The sequence below is a fragment of the Schistocerca piceifrons genome, chromosome 4 (genome assembly GCF_021461385.2).
Source record: "Schistocerca piceifrons isolate TAMUIC-IGC-003096 chromosome 4, iqSchPice1.1, whole genome shotgun sequence".
Lineage (NCBI taxonomy): Eukaryota > Metazoa > Arthropoda > Insecta > Orthoptera > Acrididae > Schistocerca > Schistocerca piceifrons.
Genome location: NC_060141.1, coordinates 390,546,209 through 390,564,611, shown reverse-complemented (window position 1 = coordinate 390,564,611; position 18,403 = coordinate 390,546,209). Strand labels below are relative to the sequence as shown.

At 37.7% G+C, this 18,403-nt stretch overlaps 1 protein-coding gene across 1 annotated transcript in view; it reads left to right on the top strand.

Moving 5' to 3' along the window:
* The window catches only part of LOC124794912 (DNA polymerase epsilon catalytic subunit 1), a 306,938-nt gene that overhangs the window by 238,453 nt on the left and 50,082 nt on the right, over positions 1–18,403 (top strand). The window contains exons 30-32 of the mRNA XM_047258614.1: positions 1,687–1,815; positions 3,994–4,110; positions 10,863–11,017. Of these exons, the coding sequence (XP_047114570.1) occupies positions 1,687–1,815; positions 3,994–4,110; positions 10,863–11,017 (401 nt within the window). The remainder of the gene's footprint in view (positions 1–1,686; positions 1,816–3,993; positions 4,111–10,862; positions 11,018–18,403) is intronic.

Genomic DNA, 18,403 nt, shown 5'->3' with positions numbered 1-18,403 from the left:
TTCCACCCTGTGTCCATCTTGTTAGCACCGTGCATTGCTGAGGGACAGAACGACTTGTAAGTCTCACATTTGCATTGTTTCAAGGGTCACTTGACCCTGGCATTGACACATCGGTATTTTCAGTTCATTTCATCTAACAGGCTGCTCTCCAAATTGTATTAATACTGATCTTAAAAGTAGTATGCTGCGAGAATTCTACTTTCTGGCAAATTATTGTCTGCTTATTGCAGGGGTTGTAAATATGTTTTCTTTGAACGGTTGCAGAAGCTGCTTTCTTCAACACAGTCATGAACCAATCATACACCATACATTCCAGCAAGATACAGTGAACCGTGGTTGTTTCCTCCTTTGCCCATGTGGAATAACATTCAAAGTTAGATTTGTCACAGTTTAATTTGTGTGGCTCTGCCATCAAGGGTGGAAGAAGTGAGTTTGCTGTTAAAGAGACCAGGAAAGGATGATGATCCAGTGCCACAGTGTCTTTCAGATCATCCCAGTCACATATTAGAGTAAGAGATCAACAAAGACAGACATGACAACAGCTAAGTTTATTCACATAGGTGAAAGTAGCATCCTGGATGATATGCCATTTAACAAAACAAATTGTTTTGTCTTCTATTAGTGAAAGAAAAATCATTCAGTCAATTGTCTCACAACCTCGTGCTTTAACACGAGAACCAAGGTCACCACAAATAGTGGTTATGTCTTTAAGATTTCCTGCCATCAATAATTTAATATGACTGATTTTGGTGAATAGTAAAATCACATGATCGTAAATAAGCCAACTGCTAGTTTTATATGTAAGGGGTGCAATATCATTAATTGCTGGCATACTTTAGTTTCATAGCTGGCATTTTCCCCCTTTCACCAATCTGGTCTCCTCGAATTATTTTATATCTGGAGAAACTAATCTGGATATTAGACCTGTCCATTTCTGTGATAGCCATAATTTATGGATGAACATTATGCATTGCAAGGAGCAGGCTTTCTTTCTCTGTTAAATGACACTGAGTAAATGTTCCAGTGGAGGATTTTAAATCTCATTCGTAGACCTGAAGGTTTGTTCTCGAACAAGTTCGCTCTGGGCAGTCTGACGTGTTTAAATACGAAAATAAGCATGCATGTGTCATCAGTTATGTTTTGGGTGCTATTATGAGCCATATCATTGTCCATAATGTGTTCCAAATTTAGCCAGTGAGTATGCAGTGTCTCTTAACATATCCTGTGCGACTGCCAGTTAAGGCTTGTGGACAGTTGAAGATGGTGGAAATTGTGACAGTTGATGTGAATATCAAGAAAAGCTTTGGTAGCTTTTATGTAGTTGCAAAGATACCTGGCATCATGTTGGCCTGAAACCAGTTCATAACATAAACTTGTGGCACTCCCATAGGCTTGCAGCATGGAATAAAACAGGCTATCCTGGCTGCATTTGTGGGAATTGTTGTTGAAGTCATACGTTCATTGGGATAGCTGGGATAAGGCTGCTGGTTGAGATGGTTGTAGGGGATTAAGCACTAGGTGCCATTACAACAATGGGGTATTGATGAAACTAGTCATGGGTTCTCTCTTAACTCTTAAATCTGTTGATTTCACAGTGTGTTTTTATGTACCTTTTTTTTTAAAAAAAATTCTGCAACAGCTTATTGTGGGTTCCACTGTAATTCATTAGTAAATCTTGTTTTGCAGGCAAATCATGCTGGTGTGCAGGGTAAATTACCAGAAGGGCTGGCTGGTGCTGGTGATGGAGCAAATTTAGCAGAAAAGGATGATGTTAACAATATGGTCAGCCAGAATGATGATGCTGAGGATGATGAAGTGAGTTTGCCCATATCATATCCATTATTTATGTAACAAAAATTTCTTATTTCACATTGAAAGACACTTTTCCATTATTTTAAGTAGTATTCCATAACAGCAGCTAATTTCCATTATTTCTATTTATTTTCATTTTGTTTAGTTTTATAACTTTTACATATATTCATGAACACCCAACAAAACAGCTGTCAAATAATAAAACCAGACATTTAACTAGAGAATGAATTTTGCTTAGGCAGTGACAGAATATCTCCTTTCCCAGCTTTCTTACCCTTTTCTACACAGTTTGAGAAATCTTTGCTGCTATAAACAAATTTAAGTTCATTTCTTTATCCCCACACAATTGTATGTTATCATCTATTGCTCAAATGCTATTGTAATACTATCCTGATAACCGTTTTACTCAGTATTCCAAAGTCATCTGACATTATTGATCCAAGAACAATGAGTGGGAAAGTAGGCCATTTCAAGTGTGTAAGCACTTGCTGACAGGTGTATTGTTATGTCTCTCAAGTGTCAAACACCAACGACAATTACCATTTTTGTTTTCTCTCCCTCATCTTCAATTTAGAGCATCACATTGACAGAGTCAAACACACTTTCAAATACTTATTAAATGACATAAATGAATGAAATACAAATGTTAAGCAGTTATGGCAATCATCTCGAAGTGTTTTGGTGATTCTCCATTAGACACTGGTAACACTTGTCCCATGTACACTAATTGTGTGACCCTGAATGAACTGTTGCATCAAAAATAGAGCTATAATGCTCTGAAACTTATAGGGAAGTGGTGGCTATATTTAGTACCTGCATGTTGAGTTTTTTCCCCATGTGTAGTAGCAATCGTGCCAATGTTTATCACTATACAAATCCTAACTGTTAATATTCAATGTTCATGCTTATGGTTTAAGTGCATAAAGAAAGGACTTTTATTGTTTTTGTATTCTGCTTTAATTCAGACATATCCAGAGAATAAAATGAGAATACTCTTAAAAATTACATTGTAATATTCAAGCACATAATTAACTTGAAGTCACTGAAGACAGCACAGTCCAGATAAAATTTCTTTTACTAAAGTCCTTTTCATTGCTTCTCAGTTATCTCTTTTACTTAAATTCCTGAGGCAGATGAAAGTTTTTTCTATGCCATATAAAACAGTGACTTCATTGTTGATTGCAGGTAATTTGAGTGTACAAAAGGTGTTATTGCTGCAATCACACAGTGACAATGGGAAATATTTAGTTTTTGTAAGAAAACTATGATGATTGTGCAAATAATGTTCTAGCTTTAGTATTTTGTCCAAGCACTCAACTTACGAGAAAATACATTGAGACCCACTATTAACAAACAGTTAAAATTGTTAGCATTTATGTTCCCCTTGTCTCACATAAGTGAAAACTGTAAAAGGCACTATAAAAAAAACTTTCTTGTCGTCCATGTCTTCCTAGTGTTATTCATGCAGATTCTCATTAAATATTATGGCCGGCATTGCTTAAGACTGTGTTACATATAACTTTTTCCTCATCTAGGTAACTGTAACTGAGCAGTATGGGCTGTTATCATCATTTGGCTATTGTGCCTTATCCTGCCAGCTCCTCCCCCCCCCCCCCCCCCCCTCTCTCTCTCTCTCTCTCTCTCTCTCTCTCTCTCTCTCTCTCTCTCTCTCTCTCTGTGGGTGTGGGAGTGCATGTGCGAGAGAATCGGAGATCGTGCATGCACACACGCCCTTACATTATCTTAGCACAAAACGTAAATTTTTCAAGTGCTCTTCTCTTCCTCTTTTTTTTCTTTGAAAGTCATTCTTCTTCTTGCAGATACAAATATTATGTATTTATCTGGAAGCCATAGCATATATTACATGAAACAACTGAAAAACTGTTAACTAGAGAATGATAAATTTTAAGTCTAAGGTGTAATTTTGTAATGTGTCGTCTATTTTCTCTCAATGTTACGTCAATGTCTTTAGTTTCTCCTCTAATTTCTTCAAAAAGAACAATGCATTTTAACGTAATTTTACAATTGGATGTATTCTGAGTTTAATTGCTTTCAGAAAAATTTGATGAGACACTGTTGCAGATTTTCTTCCCTATGGCACTCATTATTATTTGCTGCTTCACTAACCATGAATAACATATTCACAACTTCTTGTTCATAATATTTACATATTTTCTGCAGCCAACTATTGTTATGAACTGGAATTTGCTGGAGTTCCTGCCAAACATTGGAGGGTGTCGAGAGAACGTTAGCGCAGTGATAGCTGGCTACATCAGTGCTGTTTATCAACATATGCAGGTATCAGTTACTTCCCAGTAGCATACTGACCACAAGGAGACACTAACTGTGAAGTACCAAACAAATCTCTTCTTAATATCTATTTATCCAAAAGCAGTCATGATACAGTATTTAAAGTATGACTTCCAACATAGATAGAATATTTCAAATACATGCTATTGTATAAAACAGAGAAGAAAATTTCAGATAAGTTGAGCAGTCACTACCTGCGTTGTTTGGTACTTTTTGTTGCAGAACAAAAGAATTTTTTTTTTTGTCAATTTTAGCACCTCTTATTAAGTGCACTGTTTTTTTATGTGCTCATATCTTTATTTGTCTCCAAAGAATATTAAGTTGAGGAAAAAAGCAATAAAGTAAAAGACAGAATTGCGCTGCAAAGAAAGAGAAAGTTGAGTATGAATTAATAAACAATCAGATAACAAATTCAAGGCTCTTTAATAATAATGAGCCTACTGGTGCACCCATAATTTCCCTGTCAATATTGAAAATTCAGTCATGATTTAAAACTTTAATTAAATTTCCGTGAGAAAAGAAACTTCATGTGAGAATGATTCCTACAGTCCAATTCGTGAACAGTGGCGGTTTGCGCATGTCGAGGCCTGGACTGTATCACATTGTTGCCCAGAACAGTACTGATTACTCATTGGCTGTTGGGTAATGCATTATGTCAAGTGCAGAGAATGAGCCTAAAGTTGACTGCCATCTTTTTCGACACCAACTATGACATATTGAGGAAGCAAAATCTAGAAACATTTTCGGCTCCCACAGTTTTGCAAGGAGTTGATAATTTACTCAGAATAGCAGCAATTGTTAAAAACTGTGGCAGTTTTAAATGGTTGTTCTTCCTCATGGAGACATAGTAATAGTGTGAGAACCATCTTTCAGGCAGTTGGAACTGAGCTAGAATACAAAACCACTGTCACCAAAAAAGACCCGATTGGCTCCTGTGTCTCAGCATGGTGGCTGTGGCCTGTGCCCTCCCCCGTAATTGGCAACAGCTCTATTTTTTAAGAATCTGAAGCTTACAGGAATATGGTGCCAGTTAAGTCTTATAAAGATGTGTTTCCACAAGCAATAGAAATTATGCCAAAGTAAGTCACATGATAGCTGGTACAACATTGGCACTGTGTGCTGCTGTTTCACTGTTTCAGCACACTACTGTCAAAAATTCTAGTTCTATGGCTTTCAACATGGTGTCATCTGAGATTATACGAACAGACATTGGTGTTATCATTCAAGTTATGGCATTAGAATTGATCTTAGACTACAGTAAGAAGGAGAGAAAGTGTAACAGTTTTTAATGTGGAAAAGGATTTTACGTAGAAGTAACTCAGGAGCATCAAAGACACTTAGAAATTAAGAAGCACTTGTAAACAAAAATCCGTCCTTGAACAACTTTTTGATAACAAAAATAACTGTCGATCTGCGTATTGAGCTGTTTTTTAAAAAAAATTAGATATTCAGTACTTGCTTGAGTGAAAATACAAGTGACACTTTGATATATGACATCTGGCGATTACTTTTCACCTCTCCGATATTTCTAATATATCCACAAAACTACAGTTTCATTGTTCTTGTGTGATGTGTTGGGTGTTATTTACAGTGCCCTGAAGACTCATTTGAAAGCTAATATTTTCACCCTTACACCACACATCAATTAAGTACGATGAACTGTTAAAGTTATTCTGTACCAAATTTTGGAGTTACGCTCCATGCAAACTCACCAAAAATTTCTCCAATATAGGTGATTTCCTTCATCAAAAGGCTCTCAGAAATCTTGTTTAAAGCATGGAAGATGCCATTATACAAGAATCTGAATTTACTATCACCATTGCATTAAGTATCAACATTTGAAGAATTAAGCAAGTTGCTGTGCAACTGTAAACCTCCTTTCACTAATCAGTCAATAATACTTACTTACTTGCACACATTATACCCATGCGTCATACATTAAAAACATCTTATACACCACATAAATTAACCTCTGTATGGTCGCAAAGGTCAATGTGTTCTGAAGAGGTCTTTAAAGCTGTGTAACTTTTGTAATACCAGGCATAAATTCGAAAAACACCAAATATGGAAATAGCTTGAGAAGATGGCAGCTGTTTGATCTGCTTCTGATGCTAATTTGTGTGTGTGTGTGTGTGTGTGTGTGTGTGTGTGTGTGTGTGTGGGAGGGAGGGGGGGGGGGTTAGTGGCATCACATAGTTAGAGTGACTTGAACGTTTTTGGTGTGGCTAAAAGAGGCATCACATGAATTTTAGTGTTTCCACATGCTACTTCGGAGATGTCACTTGAGTGACAGTGAGTGGAAGAGGAGTCACAGAAAATATTAGATACAGGCTCCCAGGAAGATGCCATTTTCCTTGACTTTCGGAAGATGTTTGATACAGTTCTGCACTGTTGCCTGATAAACAAAGTAAGAGACTGCAGAATATCAGACCAGCTGTGTAGCTTGATTGAAGAGTTTTTAGCAAACAGAACACAGAATGTTGTTCTCAATGGAGAGACGTCTACAGACGTTAAAGTAACTTCTGGCGTGCCACAGGGGAGTGTTATGGGACCATTGCTTTTCACAATATATGTAAATGACCTAGTAGATAGTGTCAGAAGTTCCATGCAGCTTTTCGCAGATGATGCTGTTGTATACAGAGAAGTTGCAGCATTAGAAAACTGCAGCGAAATGCAGGAAGATCTGCAGCGCATAGGCACTTGGTGCAGGGAGTGGCAACTGACCCTTAACATAGACAAATGTAATGTATTGCGAATACATAGAAAGAAGGATCCTTTATTGTATGATTATATGATAGCGGAACAAACACTGGTAGCAGTTACTTCTGTAAAATATCTGGGAGTATGCGTACGGAATGATATGAAGTGGAATGATCATATAAAATTAATTGTTGGTAAGGCGGGTGCCAGGTTGAGATTCATTGGGAGAGTCCTTAGAAAATGTAGTCCATCAGCAAAGGAGGTGGCTTACAAAACATTCGTTCGACCTATACTTGAGTATTGCTCATCAGTGTGGGATCCGTACCAGGTCTGGTTGACAGAGGAGATAGAGAAGATCCAAAGAAGAGCGGTGTGTTTTGTCACAGGGTTATTTGGCAAGAGTGATAGCGTTACGGAGATGTTTAGCAAACTCAAGTGGCAGACGCTGCAAGAGAGGCGCTCTGCATCGCGGTGCAGCTTGCTGTCCAGGTTTCGAGAGGGTGCGTTTCTGGGTGAGGTATCGAATATATTGCTTCCTCCTACTTATACCTCCTGAGGAGATCACGAATGTAAAATTAGAGAGAATCAAGCGCACACGGAGACTTTTCGGCAGTCATTCTTTCCACGAACCGCACCCAAATGGAACAGGAAAGGGAGGTAATGACAGTGGCATGTAAAGTGCCCTCCGCCACACACCACTGGGTGGCTTGTGGAGTATAAATGTAGATGTAGATTTGGGTGTTCCCAAATGCTACTTCAGTGACACCAGTTCAGTGGCAGCCAACTAGTGTCACTTCTGTTGCAACAAGTGGAAACCCTGCTTAAGGTCTAAAATGTTGCCACTCTTGCCCATTCAGGTTGATCATCAAGACAGACCAGCAGCTGCCATTTTGTCATGCATGTGACTACAAGCATTTACCACCTTGCAGTTAGTAGCTAGCTGTTCATCACGTTGAACAGAATGCAGCAATGTTGCCCACATGCACAAGCATTTTCAATCACTTCATGAGTGTGAGTATCTCACACTATGACTTTAGAACAAGGCACCAGCCATGTGGTAAGATTTATTGGAATCTTCCCGTTCTCACTTTGATATTCTCTCTTGGTTCAGTACTATCTCTCTTTGGCTTGATCATGGTTCTGTGTACCTAGCTATGGTTTCAGTACATGTCATTTGTTATTAGATACTGTCAGTGAAGACTGCCCTCAGCTAAATATTGTGTTTTGCTTAATTCAAATTTCAGAGTATATTAATGTAACTCCTAGTTTCTTTCTTATTAGAGTTGTAATATTCTCTCACCTTTTGTAGTGTCCAACAAATCACAGATCCCCTGCAAAGAGGCAGTAGGCATGTGAGATAAGTGAGCTACATACTACCCTTCCCCAGATAGGAGAGAGACAGGTTGTACAAGTTAAAAAGAAAGGGCAGCTGAGTGTAGCTAAGATGGCAGGTGGTGGGGTGATGCACAGTAGCAGGAGACAGTGTACTACATGACACTCCAGCCAATAGCATCATTCAACCATTTATCTGTTGCACACACTTCTGAGTGTACTTTGAACGTGTAATGACAATTTCTTCCCCAGTGTACGTGTGCTGGTTGTTATATTGTTTATAAAGCATCTTTCAAACTGCCAGGAAAGTGATGCAATTGTAAGAAGGAAGTAGGTGATCTGGACCATTTCTTGAAGAGTGTTTTGTGTCAGATGGTATTTGATATTAAAGGACGTGGGCTTTCGATATCGTAAGATGAATGAAGAGAGAAAATTGCTCCTGGAGAGAAGTGATATTGTGGATGCAAAGACTGTATTTTTAAGGAGACTGTCGGAGGTTTGAGACGGTGGGACATCTCGCATTTATTATATCGATGAAACGTATGTGAACCAGAATCATACAAGGTCAGTTTGCTGGATAATGAGTGATGGATTTGGTGGTCTTACAGTTCAAATAGGTAAGGGTAGTTGACTTATGTTGTACATGCAGGGTCAGCAGACAAAGGGTTTATTGCTGAGAGTAAACTAATATTTAAGGCTTCAGGGTCAAAGAGCTCTGAGAATTGCCATAGTAGGACAACATACAGTGTATTTAAAAAGTGGTTTACAAATAATTATTGACATTCCTCCACCCAAATTCAGTTATTGTGGTGGACACCAGTGTCCACTCAGTGTTATTCGAAAAATTCCCTACAACCCATACCAGGAAATCTGATATTATCGCTTGGTGATCGAGCAATAACATCCATCACAAACCAGAGTGGTATTGACAATGCTTGTCAACACAAATAAACCAGCTTACTGTAACTATGAGACACTGAACAACATAAAGAAGAACAACAAGATAAAAATTATTTGACAAACTGTGCAAGAACAAGATTGTTTACATCAGTAGTTCATAAGGTTCACTTGAATAAATAGAGCACAAGTTTATAATCAACAGTAAGAATTATTTAGAAATACATTACATTAAGTCACTGTTGAGTAACACACGGTACATTTTTTTATATTTTCACTCAGAAATATTTCATTGTTATTACTCACAGATCAGTGGGGCTTTTCTTGCGTAGTTTCCCATATATTCTTTACATTACTTCCTGTCTTGGCTGGTCCAGGTAGAGTAAATTTGCTATTAAAACTTATTCTCAATGCTGTCGTGTTCACTCGAGCACAATATTTTCACTTCTGCAGTTACAATCTTTTCAGTGCATGTCCTTTTTGTTGCTGTCTATTGTAGTCTGAAGTTGTGGCAGACAGTTGCAATGTCTACAAAATCTGTAGTGTGTTCCTGATTATGTGGCTATGATATTGCTTGCTATATACATTGATCTGTGCAGCAACCATATGTTCATGACAATATAAATGAAAAATTCAATGATTCCTTGTAAAACATTTCCAACTGATCTCTACCACAAGTTGAAGAGAGTGGATTTTCACTTAGGAAGAATTGCGTATAAGGATGAAAAATGCATTACTTCTGTGGTCATATAGATTGTATCAAAATCAGTGGTTCAAAAGCAGCTTGGAATCCATAAAAATAGCGGGACAAATTGCTCAGAACATATGACTGAAATATGAAATTAAAGTATGAGTAGAATATTCCTTACTAGGTGCACAATGTATGTATTGGAATGGGGAAACTCTCACATGGAACAATATTGCTAGGAATGTGACTGCTTAGCGCCCCATTCAGCTGACGCCTGACAGTGTAGTACTGAGAGCACTGAAAGGGCAAACTGCCAACGTTGCACGTGTTCTCCATCTGTCTCTGTGTAGAATGCTTTGCTCAGCCACCACCTTACCTGCACTCCATTCTAAGACCCAAGGACAAAAGGGACCCACCGGGAGTGAGGATGAAGGTGGACAAATGTGAGGGGTCAGGTGACAGAAAGAATAGATGAGAGATAGTACATGGGTATGCACTTTTCCAGTTTAGATGATAGACCATAGTGAGGGTAAAGACAGATTATGGAGAAAGGAAATTAACTGTGCAGTTAGAATTAGGACAGGAAAAAAAATAAGAAAAGGGGAAAAAAGCTAGAGACAGTGAGAAGTGTACTTAAAGAGAGGCTGTGTTAATGGATATATTTCTGTTGTATATTGCAGTATATTGCATGATGTATATCAAAATAAGGTTGTGGTACTGTGACCTTTGGGGGGCGGGGGGTAAAAAGGGTTTAGATGTTTTAAAACATTATTTTAATAATGCTTTTTATAAATCTACCCCCCTCCCATAGATACTGCTATGGTGGTGTCTAACATACACACTGCAATTAAAAATGAGGACAGAGAAAAGGGATATGTATATGTAATAATAACTTCTTTTTCTGTCTCCATTTTTAATTGCAATATTCACTTGTCTTCCCACTAATTATTGTATGGTCAAAGAAAGTTTCTCTGTCTTAGCAGGGTACACATTGTTGCTTTGTGTTAGGAAAATATTTGAAATCTCTCTACACTTTTGTTTGAGTGAAAAAATTGTCAGAGTGTCTTTATGAAAGATCGGTTAAACATGCATGTGAATCATTAACTTTATTTATTCCTGCCAGGAATCAGATGGTCCACAAACACCAGTCAGGCGGCGACGGGTCACAAGCAGCCAAACACCATCACAGCTTGCACCATTGGGGTTGGCTGCTCATGCTACAGCAGCAGATTTTGCTCGCAACCTCATCAAAGAAGAAATGGCTCTCAGGCTATACCAGTAAGATCCATCTCCAGTATTGCTACTTTTGCTGTGCAATGCTATTAGCTAGTTGTTGCACATGCTCCTCTTTGTTGTCATTTATGTTCATGCGATACAAAGCCAACACATTTTCTCTTTAATTGCATTAATGTGTAGTTTTGGTTAAAAGATACTGAAATGAATTGTCTACATACGAATGAAAGAATTGGTTGAAGCTGATCTAGGGGAAGGTCAGTTTGGGTCTGAGCTCAGGAGAAATGTGGGAACATGTGGGGCAATACTGACCTTATCACTTACCTTAAAAGAGGGATTGAAGAATGAGAAATCTGCATTTATATAATTTGTTAATTTAAAAAAGGCTTTTGACAAAGTTGAACGGCATAAACTCTTTGAAAATTCTCAGGCTATCTGGGATAAAATAAAGAAGTGAAAGCATGACTACCATTTGTGGAGTCTCGAACATGAAGGAGAGGAATACTTGAGGAAATCAGTTACGTTTTCAACCTGTACACACAGGGAAACAGTATTGTAGCGTATCCCTCATTGCTCAACCTGTACATGAACAAGCTTTAAAAAAATTAAGGAGAAACTCCGAAAGGGGAAATAAATTTAAAAAATTAAAATAAACTCTAAGGATTGATGATTGCATTGTAATGCTGTCAACAACGACAAAGGACTTGGAAGATCAGTTAAAACGAAAGGATATATTTAAAAAATTAAAATAAACTCTTAAGGATTGATGATTGCATTGTGCTCCCTGGGAGGAGGGTCAGGCTCATAGGCGAGGGGCGAAACCTTTCCCCCACTATCTGGTTTGCACGTGAACTGATGGAGATACTTTCACTACTACCAAAACTTTATTTTTTGTGGAACACATTGAGGACAAGTTTGGCGATTTGATCTCTCAGAGCAAGATGCGGTCGGGTTTGTTGTTGCCCAGTCTGCGGCCAGTTGTGCCTGTGACCATCTTGGCACAATTCCTGTGTCGATTACCCCCACCAGTATTTGAATATGGTTCAAGGTGTAATTTTTCACAGGGACCTCATCCTTCAAACTGATGAGGAACTTCGGGACAATCTCGGATGGCGGTGTGTTCACTTTGTTTGGCATGTTCAGAAGGGTCCGAAAGACAATCACATCAGTACTGGAGTCTTTATCCTGGCCTTTGAAGGGGATACCCTCCCTGAGGAGGTCAAGACAGTACGCTTGTTCGCCCACTGCTTGAATACTGCTCAGCAGTGTGGGATCCGTACCAGATAGGGTTGATAGAAGAGATAGAGAAGATCCAACAGAGAGCAGCGCGCTTCATTACAGGATCATTTAGTAATCGCGAAAGCGTTACGGAGATGATAGATAAACTCCAGTGGAAGACTCTGCAGGAGAGTCGCTCAGTAGCTCGGTACAGGCTTTTGTTAAAGTTTCGAGAACATACCTTCACCGAAGAGTCAAGCAGTATATTGCTCCCTCCTACGTATATCTCGCGAAGAGACCATGAGGATAAAATCAGAGAGATTAGAGCCCACACAGAAGCATACCGACAATCCTTCTTTCCACGAACAATACGAGACTGGAATAGAAGGGAGAACCAATAGAGGTACTCAGGGTACCCTCCGCCACATACCGTCAGGTGGCTTGTAGAGTATGGATGTAGATGTAGAATGCTGTCAACAATGACAAAGGACTTGGAAGATCAGTTAAAACGAAAGGATAGACGCTTTTAAAGAAGTTAGAAAATGAACATCAGTAAAAGTAATGGAGTCTGGATGAATTAAGTCAGATGCTGCTGAGAAAATTAGCACAGGATGTGAGGCCCTAAGAGAAGCAGAAAATTTTGCCTATTTTGGTTGTGAAATAAATGATTAAAATATAAAATGTAGACAGCCAATTGTGAGGAAAGATTTCTGAAAAAGAGAAATAAGTTAGTATGTACATTAATTTTCAGTGTCAGTGTGCCTGTTTCAGAAGTAACTGCTTGGAGTGCAACCTTATCAGAAAGTGAAATGTGGACATTCAACAGTGCAACAAGGAAAGAATAGAAACTTTTGAAATGTGGTGCTACAAAAGAGGGTGGACTGGTTAAATACTGAAGAGGTATTGCATTGAATAAGAGACAAAAAATTTATGGCACAACTTGACTTAAAGAAGTGACAGGCTGACAAGACACATTCTGAGATAGTAAGAAATAGTTAAGTCTTTACACATGGCGCTGTGCAGCTCACAAGAAACTCAGGAACTTTATTTTTTATGCAAGTCTTGTTATGCCACTTGAGAAATCTGTCGTACATGTCTTACCAAAAATATTATGAAAATGATAGATTGCTACACATTGTAAAGATGACACGTTAAGTTGCAGACAGGCACAATAAAAGACTGTTACACATTGAGCTTTCGACCAAAGTCGTGTCCATTTAAGAAAACACAACCACATTCACACTGGCAGCCACATGTCATGTGCGCATGACCACCATCTCCAGCCACTGCATCCAGAACGCAGCTGTCATGCTGAACAAAAGCAGCCATATGGTGTGAGGCAGGGAAGGAGGAGGGATATCAGAACAAGGCTGTCAGGTGCAGTGTCAAGAGGTTATGGAGAAGGGAGAGGAGAGGGAAACACGGAGCAGAACACGAGAGATGCAGAGAAGATGAAAAGACCAGTGGGTATGTCAGCAGAGAGTGCTGCACAACAAGGGTGAGGGGACAGAGGGCGGAAACTGTTGGGTGGAGTATGTGTGGCAGTAGATTACCCTAGGTTGAGTCCAGGATGATTTCGATAGTGGAGAATGTGTTGTAAGGATTACTCCCATCTGCGCAGTTCAGTAAAGCTGGTAGTGGAGGGAAGGATCCAGATAGTGAAGCAACCAACCATTGAAATCAAGCATGCTTCGTTCTGCTGCATGTTGTGCCACAGGGTGGTGCGACTTTGCTCTTGGCCACAGTTTGGCAGTGGCCATTTATCCTGCAGGATAGCTGGTTGGTAGTCATTTCAATATAAAAAGCTGTGCAATGATTAGAGCAAGACTGATGTACCGTACTTGCACGATTATAAGACAAATCCGTCATTTGAAAAATACATTCGCAGACAATCAATCACATGACATGGAATCGCACAGCTGCTACAACAGTCTATTGCTCTCATTAAAATTTGTCAGTTTTGTGAAACACAGGAGGAAATGTAATTAAATTCTAACATCTTACAAACTACTGTTGTTTTTGAACAGGTTTGCAATAAATGTTCTCATACATGTATGGATACCATATATAAACAATAACAGGGAAAAAAGTTGCAGCACAAAAGAAATAGTTACTGTGGTGTAATAAAATTTCAGGAACTCATTTGTCTAGGTAACATATTTAAAATGATTAACGTTGAAAGATCACAGGTTAATGTGGAAAAGGGTTGAGGCTGGGTGGCATGGGAATGGTCTAGTATGTTGAGGAGGCTAGCTGGGTGATAGAACATCACTTTAGGAGGATTGGGAAAGATATTGGGTAGCTGCCTCTCATATGGGGGCATGATGATAGAAAATCAAAACCCTGATAAAGGATACGATTCATCTGCTCCAGTATGGGCTGGTATTACATGACGAAGGGGGTGCTCCTTTGTAGCTGGTTGCAGGGGAGTGGTGGGAGGATTGGGAGTGTGTGGGGATATGGCACAAGAAATATGTTTGCTGGTGGGATATGTAATGGATCTAGGAGATCTGGTTTTTTTTTTTTTTTTTTTTTTTTTTTTTTACCAGATTTGTCGATACCAAATTGTAAATGTTTTCTTATATTTTTTGTCAGATTTTTTTTTATTATAATTTGCCTTATTATATGTTAATTTACTTATATTTTTGTGAGTGAAAGCATATTGATTACTATTAGTAAATGTGTCGAAGAATAGCAAAGAGACTGATTACAAGTGGAAGCTTGTGTGTTGTGTAAAATGTCTTTGACGCTGGAGTCGTCTTTGACTATAGTCAGTCGGCAGTTAACTCTTGGTGTGTGTTGACGGTAGAAGAATGTGCAGGTCGCCGTCATAAATAATTTTGAACTATGTTACTATTTTTTTATACAAACTATAAGAAGAAACTACATTCGAAAAAATGGTATTTGAAGCACCAAAAATGAGGCAAACACGTTGAACCAGGTCATTTGTGCAGCCGACAAAGACGCATTGTGGAATCATACTCCCAATAGACAACTGAAGCCAAGACCAATTCCGCCTCGTAAACATCTAACGGAAAAGGTACTGTCATGAAATATGCCAAATTTAAGTAAATAAAAAAAATGTGAACATATTTCAACTTTGTGTACCAGCCGGGATAGCATATTTCAACTGGGGACTGTAGCCGGGATATTGTGTTCACGAGATCTTCAACAGTGCTACGAGGAAGAAAATTTTTGTGTGTTAATACCAGTTTTTTCAGAATGTGTTTTACAGTATTTGTGTTCATCGGGAAGTAAAAGTTTTGGAGAAGAAATGTTTCGGCAAAAAATATAATTTTCGACAGAAGAAAATACTTCAAGAATTTTGGTCAACAATCACATGGATGGAAAACGTGGATTTGCAACAGTAGAAGTGTGTTCCAGATAAGTCACGAAACCTTCGTATTTTGTTAAAACAATCTTTTTATCTCGTATTGTATTGTTGTGTATACATTTTTTTTCTTCACAATGACTTATGAGATTTTCGAGAGTATTGTGCCTAAAATAGAAAGTAGTAATTTAATAGACTTCGAAAATCAGGACAGGTCAAATGAAACAGAAAGAACCGATCAATTTGATTTAAAAAGTTTTCTTATAAATTTCACGAAAGAAATTAAACAGTCAGTTGACGACAATAAGACACTGGGATGAAAAAATTGATAACATTTTGTTGCAAGTCCAAGCAGTCAATACCCAAGTGGGTGATCTTTCGAACAGAGTTGGCAGTGTTGAGGAAAAAATTGAATCTGTGGAAGCAAAAGTAAATGAAATTGATGCTAAATTGAGCGATGAAATTAATACTGTAAAAAATGAGTTACTGGCAGATAGGGAAAGAAATTTAATTGATTTTAATGAGTTAAAAGGGGAAATTAAAAATTTGGATGAGAACACAAAAGTTTTAGTAAAAAATGTACAACAAGAAACTGACAATCGTTTGGTTACTCTAGAAAAAAAAAATGATTTAGAAAACAAAAAATCTGTCAAAGAACTTAGCGAAAAAATTGAAAATTTTGACATTGAATTTCAAAGCAAAAATCACAATGTCAACACATACAATCTTGTATCTAATATTCCAGTGAAGCACTTTTCGGTAGATGGACCCTTACATCCCGTTGATTTTATACAGTATTGTAAGGATTGTTTTTTACCTCACTCACCAGATGATATGAAAATTAAATTTGTGAAAAAATTCTTGGAAGGGGAAGCTTTGACTTGGGCAAACCAGATTGTAACTTTGGGGATGACCTTTTCAGAATTTGAATCAAAATTTCTGGAAAATTTTTGGGATGATCTTAAACAAACTAGAATCAAAAGTGAATTTTTGAATGGGAGAAACTATAGAGAATCAGATGGGAACATGAAACAATTTTGCAAAAGTGAACTTCAAAAACTTATTCATTTAACAAAACCTTTGGATGACTTGATCAAAATTGATACCTTAAAGAGAAGATTGTCATCAGCAATGCAGTTGAGTTTAGTTCATTGTCCTGATAGTAATGTAGAGCAGTTTCTCAATTATATTGAAAAGTTGGATAGGGTAACAACAAGAACACACAGTGGGTTTACTCAGAAAGGTAATGGTCAAAATTGGGGAAATGATAACTTTCAAAAAAGGGAACAAAACAATTATCATGGTGTCAGTCAAAATTCACAGGGATATAACAATTTTCAAAAGAAGGACCATAATTTTTATCCAAAACAAGAACGGGAATAATCAACAAAATAGAGAACACTTTAGGGATCAAAATCACAGAAATTTTGCTAGAGATCAGTACAACAGAAACTACCAACAATCAGGTAATGTTTGGCATAGGAATGGGAACAGAAATGTTGATCGGAGACATTGGCAGAACCACAATCAGCAGTTCAAACAGGAACCAGTTGTAACTCAGGAAATAAAAAACGAGTAGACGCCCCCTTGAAGGTCCGCAAGGTTGAGGCAGAAGGTGAGCATGATGAAAGGACCAATGGATGTGACTATCATAAACCCAAACATGACAATTCCAAACCTAACCTATCACATGAGGTCATTAGTTGTTACTTATTGAAGAAATTTCAAGAGGAAAATAATGATGATATTGATAAAGATAAAATTTTCAGTACACAAGAATATACAGTAGATAAAAGTAATTGTGATTCATTTAATTTAACAGAGTTTTACACTTGGGCAGAAAAGAACAACACTTTGTCAGATGATGTAATTTGTAGTAGTTCAGAGACGTGTGTGAATGAAAGAGAGAATGCATGCTGTCAGAATGAAAATATTGGTGAAAGGGATCTGGTAACTTTAGAAAGGGGAAATTATATTTTGGGGGATAATTTGAATGTGTATGACCTGAATATGTATAATGATAATGATGTTGATGATAAAGTTGATTATGATAGTAATGGTATTGATGATGATGTTGAGGAAAGGTGTTTCATTAGTTTAAATAGGGAGTTGGGTATACACATGGTTGAAAATGGATTAAATAGTGAAAATGTTATAGAAATTCCCAGGGATGTTACCAGGATGAATAAGGCTCACAAGCTGGGTGTATGTAAAAGTGTGAATTTTGATGTTGTTGGTAAAGAATCTGACTTCACAAATAATGATGACACATGTATAACTTCTAGCCTAAGTGAAACTTTTACAGATACTAATGACACACACACATTTCTTAATAATCTATGGCTGAACAGTGAAACTATTTCTTTTGACAAGAACTTTAGAAAGATGCTTATTAATGTATGTGAAACTGTATGTCCTGAGTGGTGGAAAAATATGAGATATTTTATTTTTGAAAAGTTGAAGGATAAGTACTTCAATAGTATACAATGTGATTTGGATGAAAATTCTTGGCTATTTGAGATAATAGAGAGTACTAATGACAATTTTGTATCTTGTGCAAATTTTATAACTGTGACAAATAATACATGTAATGATATACCATATGATTCTGATAAGTATAGGTTTGGGGAAATTGAAAGTGATTTATTACATGAGGATACAGGTTCTGTGAAGAGTGATCAGTTTTGCAGTCCTTATATAAAAGTTCAAATTGGGTCATGGATTGGTAAATGTTTAATTGATACAGGAAGTGAGATCTCGGGAATATCTGAAAGGTTAAGCAAGAAACTGAAAGCGGGCAAAGATTATGTTCAAATGCCAGTTGTTGGGGTAAAGATAAAAGGTGCTACTGGGAAGAACAGTAAATTGGTAAAAAGCCAGGC